The sequence below is a fragment of the Aplidium turbinatum genome, chromosome 4 (assembly GCF_918807975.1).
Source record: "Aplidium turbinatum chromosome 4, kaAplTurb1.1, whole genome shotgun sequence".
NCBI classification, from domain to species: Eukaryota; Metazoa; Chordata; class Ascidiacea; order Aplousobranchia; family Polyclinidae; genus Aplidium; species Aplidium turbinatum.
Window position 1 is genome coordinate 26517683 of NC_137475.1, and position 17450 is coordinate 26535132.

Here is a 17450-nt window from a genome sequence, read left to right on the forward strand (position 1 = left end):
TCAATTCTAACACTAGCAATGCACTTTAAGACAAAATACAGAGAAGGAACGAAAGACCAACATGACTGGATGAGCAATGAAGCGACCAACACCCCGGTTGCTCTGAAAGCTAAAGAAGCTAACGAGCTGGCCAGTGAAGTAAATACTTACAATGCATTCTGTCTATAAATGAACATAGTTAAGTTACGTAACTAAAGCAAGACATCACGTTAGAGGATAGCCAATATGTATGAGAATTTTTTCGCAGAAACTGTCTACTCGTATACCATAATGTATAAGGATTGAGCTTTGTAAAGGTAAATAAAGTGATGGTAAAATGCAAGAAAATAACAACTGCTGAGGTATGTTGTTAAGCAGCACATTTCATCGGCATTCATCAATGATATAGAATATTTTCGAATGTATTTAAAGCTTCTAGAAGTAAGCTCAACAGATGATTTTTGTGTCCGAATATAAACGTTCCCTCAATCGGACAATCAACAAACTTAGCGATATTTGATTTATCCCAATACTTAATTATTGATATTTGAAATATAATAGCAATGACAAAAGAAAAAGTTTTTCTTGTATTTTATTTCATCAAACTAGCATTGTTAAAAAATAAATAAATATGACAAATATCCAAAATTTTCATTTTTCCTGCTTCGTTTATTGTGTTGCGATCAACAACGTTTTCCAACATTGAGTCAAAGTCTCGTTTTAAAACCAAAACGTATTGTTTGTTTTGATTTGTAAATACAGTACACTAGGCCTAGTAATTAGACCTCGTTTCAAGTTTAGCATAAAACTTTCAATCACTTGATAAAAAAAACATTTTAATTTTAGATCAAATACAAACTGGCATACGAAGATTCCAAAGGCCAAGCCTGTAATGTTATCACGCCTTCTATTTCAAAGGCTCAAGAAACAACAAAGGTGTGTGCGAGGAACCTATTCTTCCATTCATACAGTATCGTAGAAATTATTATTAGTGCTTAACATCTTACTACTGTAGCGTGTCAAAGCTGACTTCAGGTTACGGATTGCCACTTTGACCATATTAGGCCTACTTAACGTGCATTAACAATGGTAGGCACAGTGAACAAAGCGTCTGCCCCCAGGTTTCAATATTTTAAAGTTTTACAAGAGAGTTTTGATGTAGCGCAGTGATGAATTGAACAAACTCTTATTAGCCTATCTTCATAAAAAAAACTATGTTGTTGAACAGATTTTCAGTAGTAGATAAATTGCTGCGGAATGGCCCGTTTCGGTGAGTCCGATCCCTATTCAGTGATTTTTTGAATTTTTTTTTAAATTCTCGGGTACCGTAGCCTAATTATCATTGCCGTTTTAGGATTAGGGGTTAGGGGTTAGAGGTTAGGAACTCACCGAATCGGACTCACCGAATCGGACTCACCAAATAGTAGCAGACGCAAATTGCTGATGCAGAGAAACCTACCGTTAACTTTGCTATAGCGGAACTGTTGTTACAATATTGGTTTTAATGTACCATTAACATGTTTGTGTAAAACATTTACACATCCATTTACTGATTCACTTTGTCGTCAAAGTAGGATAAACTAGTACAAATAATTATTGTTTTTTGTGGCTTTTCCCTTCTTTTCATTCGCTTACAATGCTATTCACATGTTTAGATTGTAAGTGAGAACGTTTACAAGGAGAAGCACAAGGACGATTCACAATATCCTCCCGCTTTTGCTGCTTTGGCAACGACCCCGCATATTAAACATGTGCAAGATGTAGGCTCCAAGATCAGCCCGGTGAGTTTTGACAAATAATGCGTCATAGAAAATCGTTTCAGGCACCACACTAATATTAGTTTTGGTTTTTATCATACTCCAATTCTTTAGGTATTTCTCTTAACAGCTTCCTATAGATTATTTTTCACAAACAATCTCGAGCTTTATGCGAAACCATTTCTCGCCCATTCCATAGTTAGTGCGCCACAAATGCAGTGAAAAGTCAGGCAGAGTTTGTCGCCCTCCAAAATACTTGCTTACAATCCTATACCGCATTGGTTTGGTTTTGAATCTTTATCCTCGGACTGACAAAGCCTTGATTGGTTATTCCTGGTAGTTTCGCATACTTGTAGAGGCTTTTCAGGCAGGGCCGGTTACCGGGATTGGCAAACTGAAGCTTTCCGATTGTTGAAGTGTTGATGCGTTGTTTTCTTAACGTGCGTTGCTCAAGCGCACACTCCGAGATTCGAACTTGCGCCGCATGATCTTGAGCCGCGCGTAACCACTGCGCTAACGGGACGGACTGGACGAATAGGCCTAGATCACGATAACGATGTATAAAAGGAAAAGCCATGCCTTTGTACTTGGGATGGCTCTTATTACTCCAAAATATAAACACAGGAAACGTCGACATGCAAACAAATATCATTGCACTTTACTGCAGATTAATTATCGAAAGGACCACGAGAGGAATGATATCGGTCTCCCATGCAAGCTGAAGGATTCTTTACAGATCAAACAGAATAAACTTGCTACCGAACTACAAAGCGACGTATGATTGACGTTTTTCATAATATGTTGCTACAAACAACTTTCCATTTTAAATACAAAAGCAAACTATTTTTCAATTTACAAGTGCACTGCACACCTATGATTAATTGTCAACCCTCAAAGTACTGTATAGCGATGATCTATGTTGAAAGGGTAATGTAGTTATATAATAAAAGTTTGCTCTTGTTTTACTATTTTTAAACCTTAAGTCCCTGTGTCCAAGTTTAAACTTTCTACTTGTTAAGTACCGTTTTTAAATGCGATGTACTTTTAGATTCAGTACAAGCAACAAGGCAAAAGTGAAGCAGCATTACATAAAGAATACTTTGCTTGCTTCGGAGAACTTCCGCAGTCTCAATTTGCCAAAAAGGTAGGTTTAACAAGCTCAGCGTATTGTTATAGCACGTTGCAATTTCATGTTTAGTCATCAACATATCTTGGCAGAAAAAGCACCAACTAACATAATAGGCTACCAATGAGCCAAAGAACGAGAAAAAGATTAAAAATAGTTTGAAAACTTAACAAGAAATAAGGATAGTTCTGACAGTGTCAGCGTACTAAATGCATGGTAGCCTAAACCTAACACTAATCTCAAATAAAAAGAAATACATTGAAATGTTCTCATAACATCGATAGCTGTTCGAAACGAACCGTCTTTGACCACATCCTAAGCAGACGCAACTCAACAACAACACGGCATTTAACATGATGAAAAAAAGCGAGATAGCAAACGTTTTCGGCTATACAGCTAGCCCTTGTCCTGCCCTTGTCAAGCGTTTGAAAGAAACTAATTCTGCATTAAATAAGAAATACTAGAGAAAATCGATATTGTACTACAAAAAACAGCCCAAATATCTGAGAAAACTGCTTAACGTTGGTCAAATACAAAATGATAGAGAAAAGGAGTGGATGTCCCTATGATAGCATCATTCTGGACTGGAAGCCAAACGCTAGGCCTCATCTGGCATGGCAATCAAGATTGCCATATTGGCGGTTATAACGCCAAATTTTTATAAATTTGACGTTTTTTTAATACACTTTCAGATTAAAATATGACACGATCGCAACACCTTAGGCCAGTGGTTCCCAACCTGGGGTTCGTAGACCCCTTGGGGGTCCGTGAGAAAGCACTTTGGGGTCCGTGATTACCTTGATGAATTTTGGAAAAAAAGAAGAAAAGCGATCTTTTTACTTTTATTTCTCTGTTTAAATGCAAATGTGTCAAGTATACCGTACTTTTAAAGCGCTCTGTCAAGAAGTAGGGTCAGATTACGAAGTACTTTTGTATCATTTTGAGGTAGCCTACGTTTGTTATCTAGAGGAAAAGTTTTAAAACGACTACAGGAGCTAAAAAATGAGGTAGGCTATCAACTCTTTTGAAAGCGAAAGAAAGTCCACTCTCAAAATTATTTGAGAGTAAAAGTTTTCTATACGGCATGGCCTACTTAGCCGATATTTTGGGTCATATTAAAAATGTTAATCAAGGCATTGCATGGCATAATCAAAGACCAGGTGTGACAATAATTGATGCAGCTGAAAAACTAAAGGCGTTTTTAGCCAAGTTGCCGGTTTGGAAACGCAGATTGAAAGCAGGTAATTACGCTAACTTTCCAATGTTAGAAGATCTTATCTTGATGGATGAAACTCAAAGAGAATGTACTCTTTTGATCTCTATGAGAGAAAAATTTTGCGCACACTTGGAAACCCTGCAAATGTCATTTCGACGTTATTTTAATTTAGAACACCTGCCGAACGAAGTTGAAACATGGATTCGAAATCCTTTTCTTTTTGACTTGAACAACATTAGCGATGACGATCTCAGTAAAGATGGCCTAATTGATTTGAGATTAAAACAGTTATTACGCATTGAATTTCATTCAAAAACTGTGAAAGAATTTTGGTGCTCACAACTGCAAACCTACCCATTCTTGGCAAAGCAAGCGATTATTGTTTTGTTACCATTCATAACCACTTAACCTTTGCAAAGCAGGATTCTCAGCTCTTGTTACAATAAAATCTAAACATCGAAATCGCCTGGACGTAGAAGATGACATGCGTGTTGCATTGTCAAAAACTCAACCACAGTTCAATCGTTTAGTTCAGTAAAGGCAACAACAGCCCTCTCATTAAATTTGCTTACGTTGAAAAAGTTTCGGCATGGCACTTTTAAATACTGCTGACATTTCTTGAACAATTCATTTATTTTCTTATTTGAGTAACTGTTTAACCTGATATTTGCCGCAGGAGTCATAGCGGCAATACAATATGACACAGTACAGTAGTTGAGGCAAAATTTAGGTAGGGGTCCGCAGAATTAATAATTTGTCTAAAGGGATCCGTGACAACCAAAAGCTTGAGAACCACTGCCTTAGGCTATGGTAGCAATCTTGCTGTTGACAAAATCAGCCCATAATGCAATATTATGAAAAGCATCATTAAAATTCGTGAAAAGTTGCCTTTCAAACCTGATGTTTTGTATACAAGCAACCGTGCATTGATAAAGCACAGTTTTTTTTAATTATTTACAATGCTGAAAAAAAAAAACGCCAATAATATATCAAAATGCCAAATTCAAAGTAGCCTTCCAAAGGCATTAAAAAACGCTCAAATTTCTAAAATTTGGCGTTAACACAGTCAATATGGCAATCGTGTTTGCGGTGCAAGATGGGGCCTAGCGTTTGGCTTCCAGTCAAGATGCTATTATAGCAACGACGTCCACGGAAAAGGTTACACAACAAAACAGATCGAGCATTCCAAAAAAATAAAATTGTATTGCCCAGAGAAGAAATGTCCGAGTAGATTACACATGAACATGGATGGAAGCACAACAAGTAATGATTTAAAGACAATGACAGATACGATGCTAAGATTCGCAAAAGTCTCATTGTCCCCGGGTGCTGTAAACCCTGGTTATGTTATTGGATCAACAGAAATACTTTTATTTGCTATTACTCACTACTGTTGCAGTTGTTAGGCTTACAACACTCTAACTGTATGCTTATTTTAGCTTAAAGATGTTCTGAGTGACTACAAATATACAGAGGCTTATGAGAACGAAAAAGGCATATATTACTTTCCGTATTTCGTAACACCTCTTTATGAAACACAAGCAAAAGCATCAAAGTTACAAAGCAAGGTGAGCTTACATTTAATGAAAAACACTTATCTTGTCCTTATTTGTCAGTGTTTGTAATAAAATGTTTGATAGTTTGACTAAAAATAATATATAAAAAGCAGAAATGAAGAGCACCTTTTTTTCATTTTTTTTTTTTGTAAACAATCTGTAAAAAACTTGAATACCGAAATAGAGTTTTGAACTTGTGCAAATTTGAAATAAACAGTAATGTAGGCCTACATGTATAAGTTAACCTTTGGCAGGTGACACAACTGCAGACTTTCAAATCAGCTTTAAAGAACATTCACTCATATTGATTAATTATATCCCTTACAACAGTATATAACTAATCACAAAACTAAGTTAAAACTTATCTAAATTACGTATAACTGGCTTATTAGTGGCAATACAGTTGCTTACATTTTCTCTTTCACAGTTCTATATACTGCTTATTGAATACTAAAACTAATGAAATAGCCTACTATTGAAATGCTTACTACAACTAATTTAAAAAAAAACAAGTAAAAACACAAAGACTAGCAACATATTTTGAACATCTATATACATTATACATACATGCCAAAGTAGCAGGCCTAATTCTTCGCTTTAAATGCATCTTACCGTATTTCAATTGTGTAGGTTTTACTGTCATTGACAATAAGTTGTTCTAAAAGTAACCGCCTGACTGCCATAAGCTACCAGACTTATAAGAAAGGCACTCATCATTAGCTAGGAGCAGCACTTCACCACTAAAAATCTCTACGGTGACATGTCACCTCTCACTGATACGATCAGAAGACAAACATAGCAGTTAATAGATTACTGCCTTTAGAAATAATAAGAAATTGTAGTTTAATATTCTTCTCTGTGACCAAAACATGGCATTGAAAGAAAGAGTCGGTAAAAAAAACTTTGATTAACAACACGACACTGGATCATAGATACATGAACTGTCAAATTCGATGAGGGACAGGGGTAATTGGATAAACTATGTCAATGGTGTCCGGGTGTTCATTTGATTTGAAGGCTGTTTTTTCATCAATTTTTTTGTAATTACTAAAAAAGGTGTTCCTTTCTATGACGCAGTTTTTCCAGGCTTCTAACGCAAGCCTCGCTTCACGCTAAAACTTTCCAGTACCTGGAAATTTCCTAAGATCCAAATTTTTATGCCAACGACCTTGAAATTTCCTAAAATTGGGAAAAACTTTCTATGACGGCAAGACTGGTTAAACTAATTTTGTCCAAAATTTTGTGCTGGGACGTCATAGACTTGTTACATGATGTGGATTTTAGCTGGAAGAATTATTAACTTTGACGTAATGCGATAGTGCATTCTGGAAATTTATGATACAATCGCTGAGATCATAAATGACAGCGCATTTTTCAGCATAAAGAATAGTTGTGAAGTCCTGAAGAGGTTGACGAAATCTTAGTAAGATTTGAAATATTTATTGCTGGGGAGAAGCGAACCTGTTATTAGTCGTTGCTCAGTAGGGACTGATTGATTACACTGGTCAACACAATTTTTTTAGCAGACAAAGTTAGAGTGTTTTTGGGGGTTTTGAAGGGCGCTGATTCCGAATATGGCCTTAGTTTTCCCGAATTGGCTCTAGTTTAGGAGATATCGCATAGGGTCATTTTGACCAAAATCTTATACTTGAGCCTTATGCGCTAGATCAAAAAAACAGTTTAACCATATTAGATATTTCAGAAATGCAATTAAATGGTCAATTGTGAACAATAAAGACAGTTTTAAGTTTAAATACAGCAACATCACGAAATTTTTAGGAATATTAGATTTGTCATACTTCAAAATTTGATGTTACCGATGTCATATACAGTAGGTTACACAAAGTACACAATCATATACAGTAGTGTAAGTACATAAAACACTAAAAAATGTTGCATTAAATCAGTCTATCAACTTTGTATCATAAAATTTAGATAAAAGGAACCACATTATCTTTTTCATTGTTAATTGAAAACAATGGTATGAAATACAATAAGATTAAAACTATTAACTAATTTGCGCCGAAAAAATGTCTCTTGTAAGATTTTCGCTTGTGAGAAACTTTTGGGCAGTTTCTCAACAGGTTGCAGCAATAGTCTGCCATTAGGCCTATGTGCTCATTCCATCTGCCCTGATATCTTTCTTCCATTGTCTTGATGTCTTGGTGGAACCTTTCCCTCTGCTCCTCACTGTAATTACCAAGATTGTCAGGAAATTTGTCAGGGTGGCTGAATAGGAAGTGAACGTTAATGCTCATGTTAGCTCCAAGTTTTCCAAATGCAGATAACATCTTCCAAACTAATTCTCTGTAATTAGGTGCTTTGTGATTCCCCAAGAAGTTTTGTACTACATCCTTGAAGGAGTTTCATGCAGTGAGTTCATTGCTGTTCATTTGACTGGTGAAATCCAAATCTTTCATCAACGTCCGAATCTGAGGTCCATGAAAGACACCAGCTTTAAGCTTTTGCATCGGAGAGTCCTGGAAATTGACTGCAAATGTATTTAAAGCAATTCTCCTCCTTGTTTAATGCTTTGACGAACTGCTTCATTAACCCTAATTTGATGTGCAGAGGAGGAAATACAATTCTATTCCTGGGAACTAAAGGTTCATTGATTACATTGGCTGTCACAACTTGAAGACTGGTGCGTTCTGGCCAGTTTTTCTTGCGCCAGTGCTGGGTTCTCGCCCTGCTGTCCAACAAACACAGGGAGCAAGGATACTTGGTATATCCACTTTGTTGACCAATTAGAAAATCGACCATTTGTATGTCAACACAGATGAGCCATTTATGAGTATTGTAGTCAAGCTTTTCAAGGACAAGTTTGATGACATCATATTCCTCTTTCATCATGGTAGAATGTCCAATTGGTAGAGGAGCAAAATGTAGGAAGGAATGTAGGACTTTATAGTACTTTTTAAATTAGCTTTCGTTCCTAATTATTGTGTTATATGAAACAAAATTGATAAGATTTAAGTCCTTCTTGGTGAGATGTTTAGGGGGTTAATACAGGTAAATACACTAATTTGGGCTAATCTAGGGGTATAGGTATCTTCTAAACTAGAGTCAATCTGGTAAAACCAATGTCATATTCGTAATCAGCGACCTTGAAAACCCCAGAAAACACTCTTAGATGTCTTGCCAAAAAAATTTTTTCTCATTTTGTTGACCAGTGTTATTATTTGTTGGTGGTAAAATAACATTTCAGTTACAACCTTAAAAGTAGAAATATTCGAATGTTCATTGACTGACTGGCGTTTGATATTCCATTGCATTACATCATCTATCTATCTAACTCCTGCTTGAGCAAATTGACAAGCTCTAATTTTGTTTCTCATTGCTAAGTAAGGTAGTGTTACAAATCTAATATAATCGCCTAATTTACAGATTAACTACACAAAAGATGCCGCGGAAAACAAAAACTCATTCACTCTTTCCATCGACCAGCCAGATTTTCAGCAAACCATTAAAGCCACTGACATATTATCAGAAGTAAGTTCATTCGAAAAAGTAGTTTTTGCATAGCTAAAGCATTTAACAGATAAAAAAGACATCTAATATTGTTAAGCTAACAAGCTTTCAATCCTGTTTAAATCTCACGTATTAGGCAACTCAGTGGGGATTTTCTTTTTCTGCAACGCTCAAACGTATACTTTCTCTCCTTTTAAAATCTCATTGTTCATCCTCTGAATTGCACATTTACTCCATCTCCGTTTGAGTCTTCCTCTCAGCATTTTTTGTTTTCATTTTCCTCTTCATTTTTTTCAACAATTTTACTTAGGAAACGTACACTTTCTATTTAATGGCACTTCCTCTAGTTTTCCTCATCTTCTCCATAAGTTTTTCACATTAATCTCGCCTCTTAATTTCTAAGCATACTATTTCGTGTTATTTCAAAACTATTTGGTTGAAATTACATACCTTAGGCTATTAATTTATATGATTTTATTATTTAGCAATATTTAACTAAACCATGAAGTGGTGTCTATTTTTCCGTTTTTTGTAATTTATTCTCCGGCACTTGCATGGTTTTGTTTTGCGTATTCATAGTGAGCATTGCAGAGAAGATGGATCGAAAGTCAGTATTGCAGTATTATGAAACATTATGCTGTTGTGATCGTCTTTCGAAAAGAAAACTGCTCGTGGTTTAAATAGGATTTATTCATTTTTACAGTTGAACTACAGGCAACCGTACCAAGGAAGGGGAACGCTGATCAAGAGTATAAAAGATCTACCTTTCGCAGTACACACAAAGAACATGCAAGATCTATTGAGCAACCAGCGCTACAAAAGCAACTATGAAAAAATCAAAGACAAATATCACTTAGATATAGCCACCCCTGCTTACATCAATGCCAAGAATGCTCACCAAATACTAAGCGATGTGAGATAGTATCCTTTCATCAACAAATTTATTGCTTTTACAACTGTGTTCTCTTGACTTATCATCACTTTTTTCGATATTAAAATTAAATATAAGGAAGGCATATGTGACCTCAAAAAGAGCTCTCGGGATGGAGAATAATGGATTGGTGCAGCAATTTTTATTGGAGATATTTTTTTACGCTTTATTCAAAAGTCGTGTTCATACAGATACTGTGTCTACAAGTGAGCTATAATTAATGACTTCGGTTAGTAGGTTCATTTCTTTTGTTAAACTGCTCTTTTGATTTGAAGGTGACATACAAAGATAGATACAATTCGGAGAAGGGACAACCATATGATTCGTACAAAGACTCTCTTCAAATGAACCATCTTAGAACTCTTCCTGATTATATTAGTGATGTTAGTTTGTTTCTGTTTTACATTATGAATTAATTGCACAATTGCATAGTATAAGAAGCATTTTCACCATAAATATGTCAACTTTGTGGGATATGCCAACTTATAAAAATAGAAAACATACAAAATAGAAAATTTCCTTTTTAATTAATTTATTAAATAATTAATTTTTTTAATTTTTTAAACAATTTTCCATTTCAGAATGTCTACAAACAAGATTTAATTTTGTCACGTGGAAAAGTTATTCAGGTTTCCGACACTCCTTGGCTAAAAACTCACAAACAAGCACAAGAGCTTATCAGTGATGTAAGTTTGTTGATATCGTCTCCAATAACCGCACATGAAGTTGTACTGTGTTGGCACACAACTAATATCATGAATGCAAAACTGAGAGTGGGTTTGAGGAGCGCACGACAATTGAGCAAATATTTTTACCTTATAAAACTAAATCAGACTGTTGAACAGAGAATTATTTTCAGATCAATTATGGTTTGGAGAGCGGTAAAAGGCTGACATGTGTATACCAACCGGATAATATCAATGAGCATGTCAAAAGTGTAACGGGAGCTATCAGTGACAAGAAGTGAGTAGGATTTATGATTTAATTAAAATAAATCTGTGTAAAAGTGATTGCTGTCAAGTTGTGTTCATAGCAGCAGCATCGATCAAAAAGTTAGTAAAAAGTGATGTTAAAACAAGAGCAGTAAATCAATGTGCAGCGGTAGATTTCGGAATTCGTTGGTGTGCCGCAGTACAAAAAAGGTTAAAAACCATTGCTATGAAGTAGGCCTAAATACTGACTATAAGGTACAGTACAAATGTCATTGCATTCAGTGGAAATTTTAAAGAGAAGCTTGCCACTGAACACATATGCACCAGGCATCTAATTAAACTCAATTATTGCAGATATCACGACGAATATGAAACTTACTACAAAGGAAATCTCATACCGCTGCCGTTAACACCGCAAATTGAGCAAGTTTTGAAAAATAGTCAACTTTCAAGTAAAGTAAGTTTACTCCCCATTCCCCAACGCATCTTTAAATAGAATACAAAGAAGTGAATTGTTTTAGAATTTAATATGATTGATGATTGAACGCTATTATTATTCTTATCGTGATGTTTAAAGTGTAGTAAAGTAGAAGTAGAAGAGGCGATCTTCTTGGTTGTCAGTACTGCGCTGAGCACTTCGCTACTAGTACAGTGATCAGTGTGTTTTGTTAATGCTAGCTGCACAGTTGTAGGTAGGCTACCGAAACGTAACACTCGCTGTTCTAGTAAGTAGCCTACTCAGTACTCAGCCTAGTGCTGGCAGCCAGGAAGAAAACTCTTTGTACATGGTGATGTTTAAACCTAACAATCCAAAGGCTGAAATTCACTCTGCTTATGCATTATAAGAGGGATGGCGAACCTTTGTCAAGGCAACTCAATTTGAATGCTATGATTGTGATAGATTTATAAATGATTAATTTTGGGTAATTCAGACATTGTTTCTCATCAGGGAGACTTACTGTTTTGAAACGTTGTTGTCTTAAACAATTGAAACGATTGGGGAAGCAGAATGATAGATATGAGCCTAGTATAAAACACTTTAAACATCCAAACTGCAGCAACAAAATATCTGTAACTTTCATGCAATAATATTGGTGTAGGCTAAGTGTTTTACAGTATAGTAACCAACACGTTAAAACGTAATTGACTTCATTAATGCTACCGGTATTCGTAAGTTTTTGACACGTTTGATATAACTGTGTTAGCCAATAGCTTACATTTCATTGGAAAGAATGATGCGTTTTTATATGTCTGAGTGTGTTACACTAAACAACCATTCCAGTCAGTTTACGAGCAACCAGCAAAAGAAAGACTGCAGAAATATCTTTTGGTTCCTGATCATCCGGAGTTTAAGAGGTTGAGAGATGCTGCGACTTATCTTAGCAGCATCGCTTACAAGGAAGATGCAACAAAACTGCAGGGACAATTCACTTCCATCACCGACTCCCCGGAGATGCTGAAGGCAAAAGAAACACAAGAATACCAAAGCAAGGTGATCATGGAAATTTAAATATGATGTTTGAGAGTACAATTATCCATATATCAATAGAATGAAATACTGTATCACATTGATGAAGATAAATGCAAAATACAGTCTGACCATCTTAAAAAAACATTTTTAAATTTCAGCGTTACTAAATAGATTTCTTAACATTTTCTAACCTATGATTTTTGATGTATGAAAGTAAGCTGCAGAAATATTAGAAAGTAACTTCATAGTTATAAAATGAATTTAATAATTATCTTGTTTGTATGAAAAGCAAACTACTCGTTGAATCGTCTAAAAAATATCTCTCCAAAGCGACATTTTAAAAATATATACTGTAATTGTGTAAAAGAAACTTACCTCAATTGTTACACATGCCTTTCAGCTTGCAAGCGTATGGCTGTTGAATTGCTCAAAACACACAAGACGAATGGAGTAGTCATTACTACAGAACTACATGATAAATTTGCAAGAGTTGTTGCAATTTGAACGGTTGACTATCAAAAACAATACCCAATTCCTTGTTTGATTTTTCCATGCACGGTTTCTCGTAACGAAATCATTTTATAGCTAGGCTACCACCAATCTGGTTGCCAGTTAAAAACTTTGTTTAATTCTGCTGAATGATCTAAAGCTGCTTAATAAAAACTATTAATTGATCATCACCACTACTTTAAATCTCCTCGCAATCATTTGCGTAGAATTCTTATGAAGATGCTGCAAAGAAGGTACTTGCCACAGAGTTCAACATTCCGGCAGAAGGAACAACCACCATGCAGCAGCAGCGATATGCTACCAAGCTAAGCAGTGAAACAGACTATAAAGAGAAAGGTACATAGTTCTAAATAAGTTTTCAAGTAGTAGCGTACTACTAAACATAAACCAAAACTGCGATTTTGGACAAAGACCAAACCATGTACTGTTTTCAGATTATAATCATTATCCTTCAAATTTAGATGAATTTCATTTGTTTCTACAGCCCTTTGAGGTGTTATCTCTTTCCCAAGTTGACATGTTGATTGTTGAGTGCGCAACACAACAATAGTGGGTTTCGTGCCGCAGCCTTTCATGGCACATTTAATTTCGTTTTGTGCTCTTTCCCTTTGTCTAGTGACTGTAGACGGCGCTATTACAACGTGTGAAGAACCGAGGAACATTGTTTCTGACAGAAATAATGCGATTACATCAGAAAACAAAAGTCCAATGATGGCTTCCCAAGGATAGGCAAAATGAAGCAAAAACTGTAACACAAAATTACACCAAAAGCTTATTGTGCTACGGCTGGGGAGTCCTCAACACTCCACAAAGTAGGCCTAATAACGCGACAAAAAAAAAAGAAAAAAAACTGGGAGCCGCCAAATTGAGTACTTGCCAAATTAAGTACCCCCGTGGACAACTGGACATAGCTATAATAGCATCCGGACTGGAAGCCAAACGCTAGGCCTCATCTTGCACGGTAATCAAGTGCCATATTGGCGATTTTAAAGCCAAATTTTAGAAACTTGTCGTTTTTTTTAATACATTTTCAGATTAAAATATGGCACGGTTGCAACATCTTAGGCTATGGACATGGTAGTAATCCTGCTGTTGACAAAATTGGCCCATAATGCAATATTATGAAAAGCATCATCAAGATTCGTGAAAAGTTGATTTTCAAACTGGATGTTTTGTAAATAGGCTACTGCTATATCAAAATGCTTTTGGTTTGTTAGCTACTTGCAGTGATATTGAATCACTAGGGATGGTAGAAGTATTGGAAGAAGATGGTAGAATGGATTGCTCACTCAAAAAGAAGGTGGACCACTGGAGGGTCATAATGTTATGACAAAATTTGATGTAACTACAGCTTAAGGTCTACAACAGTACTTTTTAACCCGTGGGATGGTACGCACATACGGATGAAAAATATTGTAATGCGGATGAGGCGGATGACAATCGTCCATGATTTTTACTTTTCGTTATGCGCAGTAACTCAAATAAGCCATATTGAAAGCAATAGCCATGTGTCTCCCTCATGCAAATTCAGTTTTTGCTGGTTTAATGTGCTTCATAATAGGGTTACCAATTTGCGGTTTTCCCGCGAAATTGGGATAGTTTTGATTCATAATCGCGAGAAAAATTCAGCAGTCGCGGGTTTTTGGGCTAGTTTTGCTTTTTGGTTGCGATTTTATAATTTAAAAATGTGTGCTATTTGTTCAAGTTTACACTAGAAAAGAGCGTTTGGCTGTTTTGGAACACGTTCACGAAGCGAATGGTTTAACCGCGTAAAAACACGCTAGATTTTGGATTAAAACTCTTGATAGATTTTCAAAAGACCTACTGATTTAAGTTATTAAAGTTCTTGTTCAAAATTCTACTAGCTACTTGGCTCAAAAAAATTTAGTGCACTAGAAATTAGTAACTAGTCTGAAATTTTCAGAAATATTCAGTGCTCCTTAATATAGGCCTGCTTGGATGGTTGAATGAAAAATGCTAATTCTCCAAGTGTTTATAGGCTACATTATAATAATTTTTGTTTTTGTTTACTGAGTAATTTGGACTCCTTCCCAGGCTTGAAGGTTGAGAGCCTAATTATAAATTCCAATCAACTGCAAAGGATTAAAGGCAATTCGCATAGCCTCGAGGATAACAGGCTTATTCCTCAACACGGAGAGCAGAGCGCTCAGCGGTTGTTTTAAAGATCTTTTTTATGACCCGATGTGCAATCAAACCCATATCAACCGACACAATGGCGAGCATATAAACCACTAGCCCATTGTGCCAGTTGTTGTTGTTACTAAAATTAAATTTCTGTCACGTTTCCTAAATTATAAGGCCTACATACTGAAAGAAGTAGCGAGTGAAGTAAATCAGAGTTGAATTCAAATCAATCCATTACAACCTAAGCTATTGACTTAAAAATCAGCTTAGTTGCACGATAAACCCTTACATTGTTAGTTCACAAACAGGGAAAAGAAATAACCGCAAACTAACTGGCTATTTTTGGTTTGTGCAGATAAAATTTTTGCGTAGTAAAAAAGTGCACACCGTTGTTTTAAAGGTTGAAAAGCATTAGTTTACAACCATATGTCGCATACCCAGGTGCAGCGTGTGTAACCTGTTCTCTGCGTATTACCAAAATATATGTATAGAAACCCGTGATGTCGTGTTTATTTAATACTATTCAAGTCATGATAATGCAGCACTTAACTTTACGCTAGATTGGTACGTAGCATCAGACTGCTGAAGTAAGGTTTTGCAGATGTTCTAGCACCCAAAATTTCAAGCAAAATATTTTGTTTCAATTGATGAGAATGAATTTTCGTAAAAGTAAAGAAAACTTTTTGCATTTCTGCCAATTTTTTACTTTTGCAGTGACCCTCCAGCTGTCCGTATCGCAAGAAAAATTAGTAGAATGAGTCGTCCCGGTATTCCACTGTCCCTATGAATTACCATAGCTTGATCTCACGTAAATGTTGTCATCCACTAAATTAAATTTCATGAAATGAAACTTTTGAAAAGTTTTTATACAATGTTGAACTACTTGTCTTATTCAGGTGAAAATGTCAAGCACAATCCTATCGCTTATAAAAACATGAAAGAAACTCCTGACATAAAACATGCCAAGAAAGTGTCTCCTTCTGTTAGCGAGGTATACATTGCATGCTCAAGTTTATATAAACAACAACTTTCCCAGAAGAGTATGTACGAAACCATTCAATTTGTTTGACATATCTGAACATAGATTTTACTGCAGGTCATATACAAAGCCCACGCCAAACGATCGCTTCCTCGTATTCATCCCGTCACAGAAGATCCATGGATGCAAAAAGCAAAAGAAACAAACAAACACATCAGTGATGTAATATTTCTTTGCTTTTATTTAGTATATGGTTAGACAGAAATTTTCATTAAATGGGTAATTTTTCTAACATTATCGTTTATCAATGAGTAATACTAAAGGCATGGATTTAGGCCTACATTCAATTTTTTGCACATGTAAATAATCTTAAATATGGATTTTCTTTTCAGGTAAATTACAAAGCAAAAGACAAATATTTGCATCAGAATTTCAAACTTGGAAAAGAAGACAATTTTATACGTCATGCTATGGCGGTAAAAATTTCCTATCTTTGAATATCCTCCGTTGCTTCAAAGGAGTTGATAACTTGTTTTCAAATTTTCCTTGTTTATAACCTCGATCAGCTGATTATACTGTATGACTCTGTTTTAATAAACCAGATGACACACAGAACTATTGATAAAAAGAAATCCACAAAATCGTTTCTGTTACCCCAGGTCCGCAACAAGATAAGCGACGTGAAGTACAAAGAAGATTACATTGATAGTGTCGGCTTGTGTTGGTGTCTTCCAGATGAGAAGATTTTCCAACATGCCAGAAAAGTTGCTGATTTATGCAGCGACGTAAGTGAAAGAAATGAGTTAGAATTGCATAATTATTGATCTCTAAAAGTATTTCGTTGAAGCTTAGCTATTTTGTTTAACATTTTAGTTTTTCTCCATGAGACCTTGACTTTAGCGCTCATGGAGCAGTCAGTCGTTTAATTTGTAAATTCAGAAAAAAACTTCACTCGGTAATTGCGTTTTAGACGAGCTGTCCGATAACAAACTGCTTAATTTTTTATCAAACAATTATTCCACCAGCTGTTTAAATTTATGTTTCGCTGCCATCTTAAAAATTTAAGTTTCGTTTTCTGCTTCCAGAATGCATACAAAAAGGAAGCACGCAAACTCAAAGGAAAATATCACATAACAACCGATACACCTGAATATGAAAGGCTCCGTAAGGTGCAGAGCGACATCAGTGACGTGAGTAGTAGAAATTTGACCTGTAAATATAGCATCTTTAAATGGATAGCTTTATTTCTACTTTGTGTGTAAAGATTGAAAGTTATTTTTAAGAGAAAATGAAAAACCAAATAAAAAATTTCTCAAACTGGGTGTGTTAGAAAAATGGAAATGTTATGGAAACCAACTCTACCCGTTGCAATGCAGC

At 35.6% G+C, this 17450-nt stretch overlaps 1 protein-coding gene across 1 annotated transcript in view; it reads left to right on the plus strand.

Annotated features, from left to right (window-relative positions):
- Positions 1-17450, plus strand: part of LOC145769018 (uncharacterized) — a 155818-nt gene that overhangs the window by 117575 nt on the left and 20793 nt on the right. The window contains exons 191-209 of the mRNA XM_082580617.1: positions 31-138; positions 826-915; positions 1635-1760; positions 2404-2511; positions 2785-2880; positions 5518-5646; positions 9022-9126; positions 9809-10018; positions 10312-10419; positions 10618-10722; positions 10896-10999; positions 11323-11425; positions 12251-12460; positions 13156-13285; positions 15991-16085; positions 16191-16295; positions 16466-16549; positions 16733-16858; positions 17159-17263. Coding sequence (XP_082436743.1) covers positions 31-138; positions 826-915; positions 1635-1760; positions 2404-2511; positions 2785-2880; positions 5518-5646; positions 9022-9126; positions 9809-10018; positions 10312-10419; positions 10618-10722; positions 10896-10999; positions 11323-11425; positions 12251-12460; positions 13156-13285; positions 15991-16085; positions 16191-16295; positions 16466-16549; positions 16733-16858; positions 17159-17263 — 2247 coding nt within the window. The remainder of the gene's footprint in view (positions 1-30; positions 139-825; positions 916-1634; positions 1761-2403; positions 2512-2784; positions 2881-5517; positions 5647-9021; positions 9127-9808; positions 10019-10311; positions 10420-10617; positions 10723-10895; positions 11000-11322; positions 11426-12250; positions 12461-13155; positions 13286-15990; positions 16086-16190; positions 16296-16465; positions 16550-16732; positions 16859-17158; positions 17264-17450) is intronic.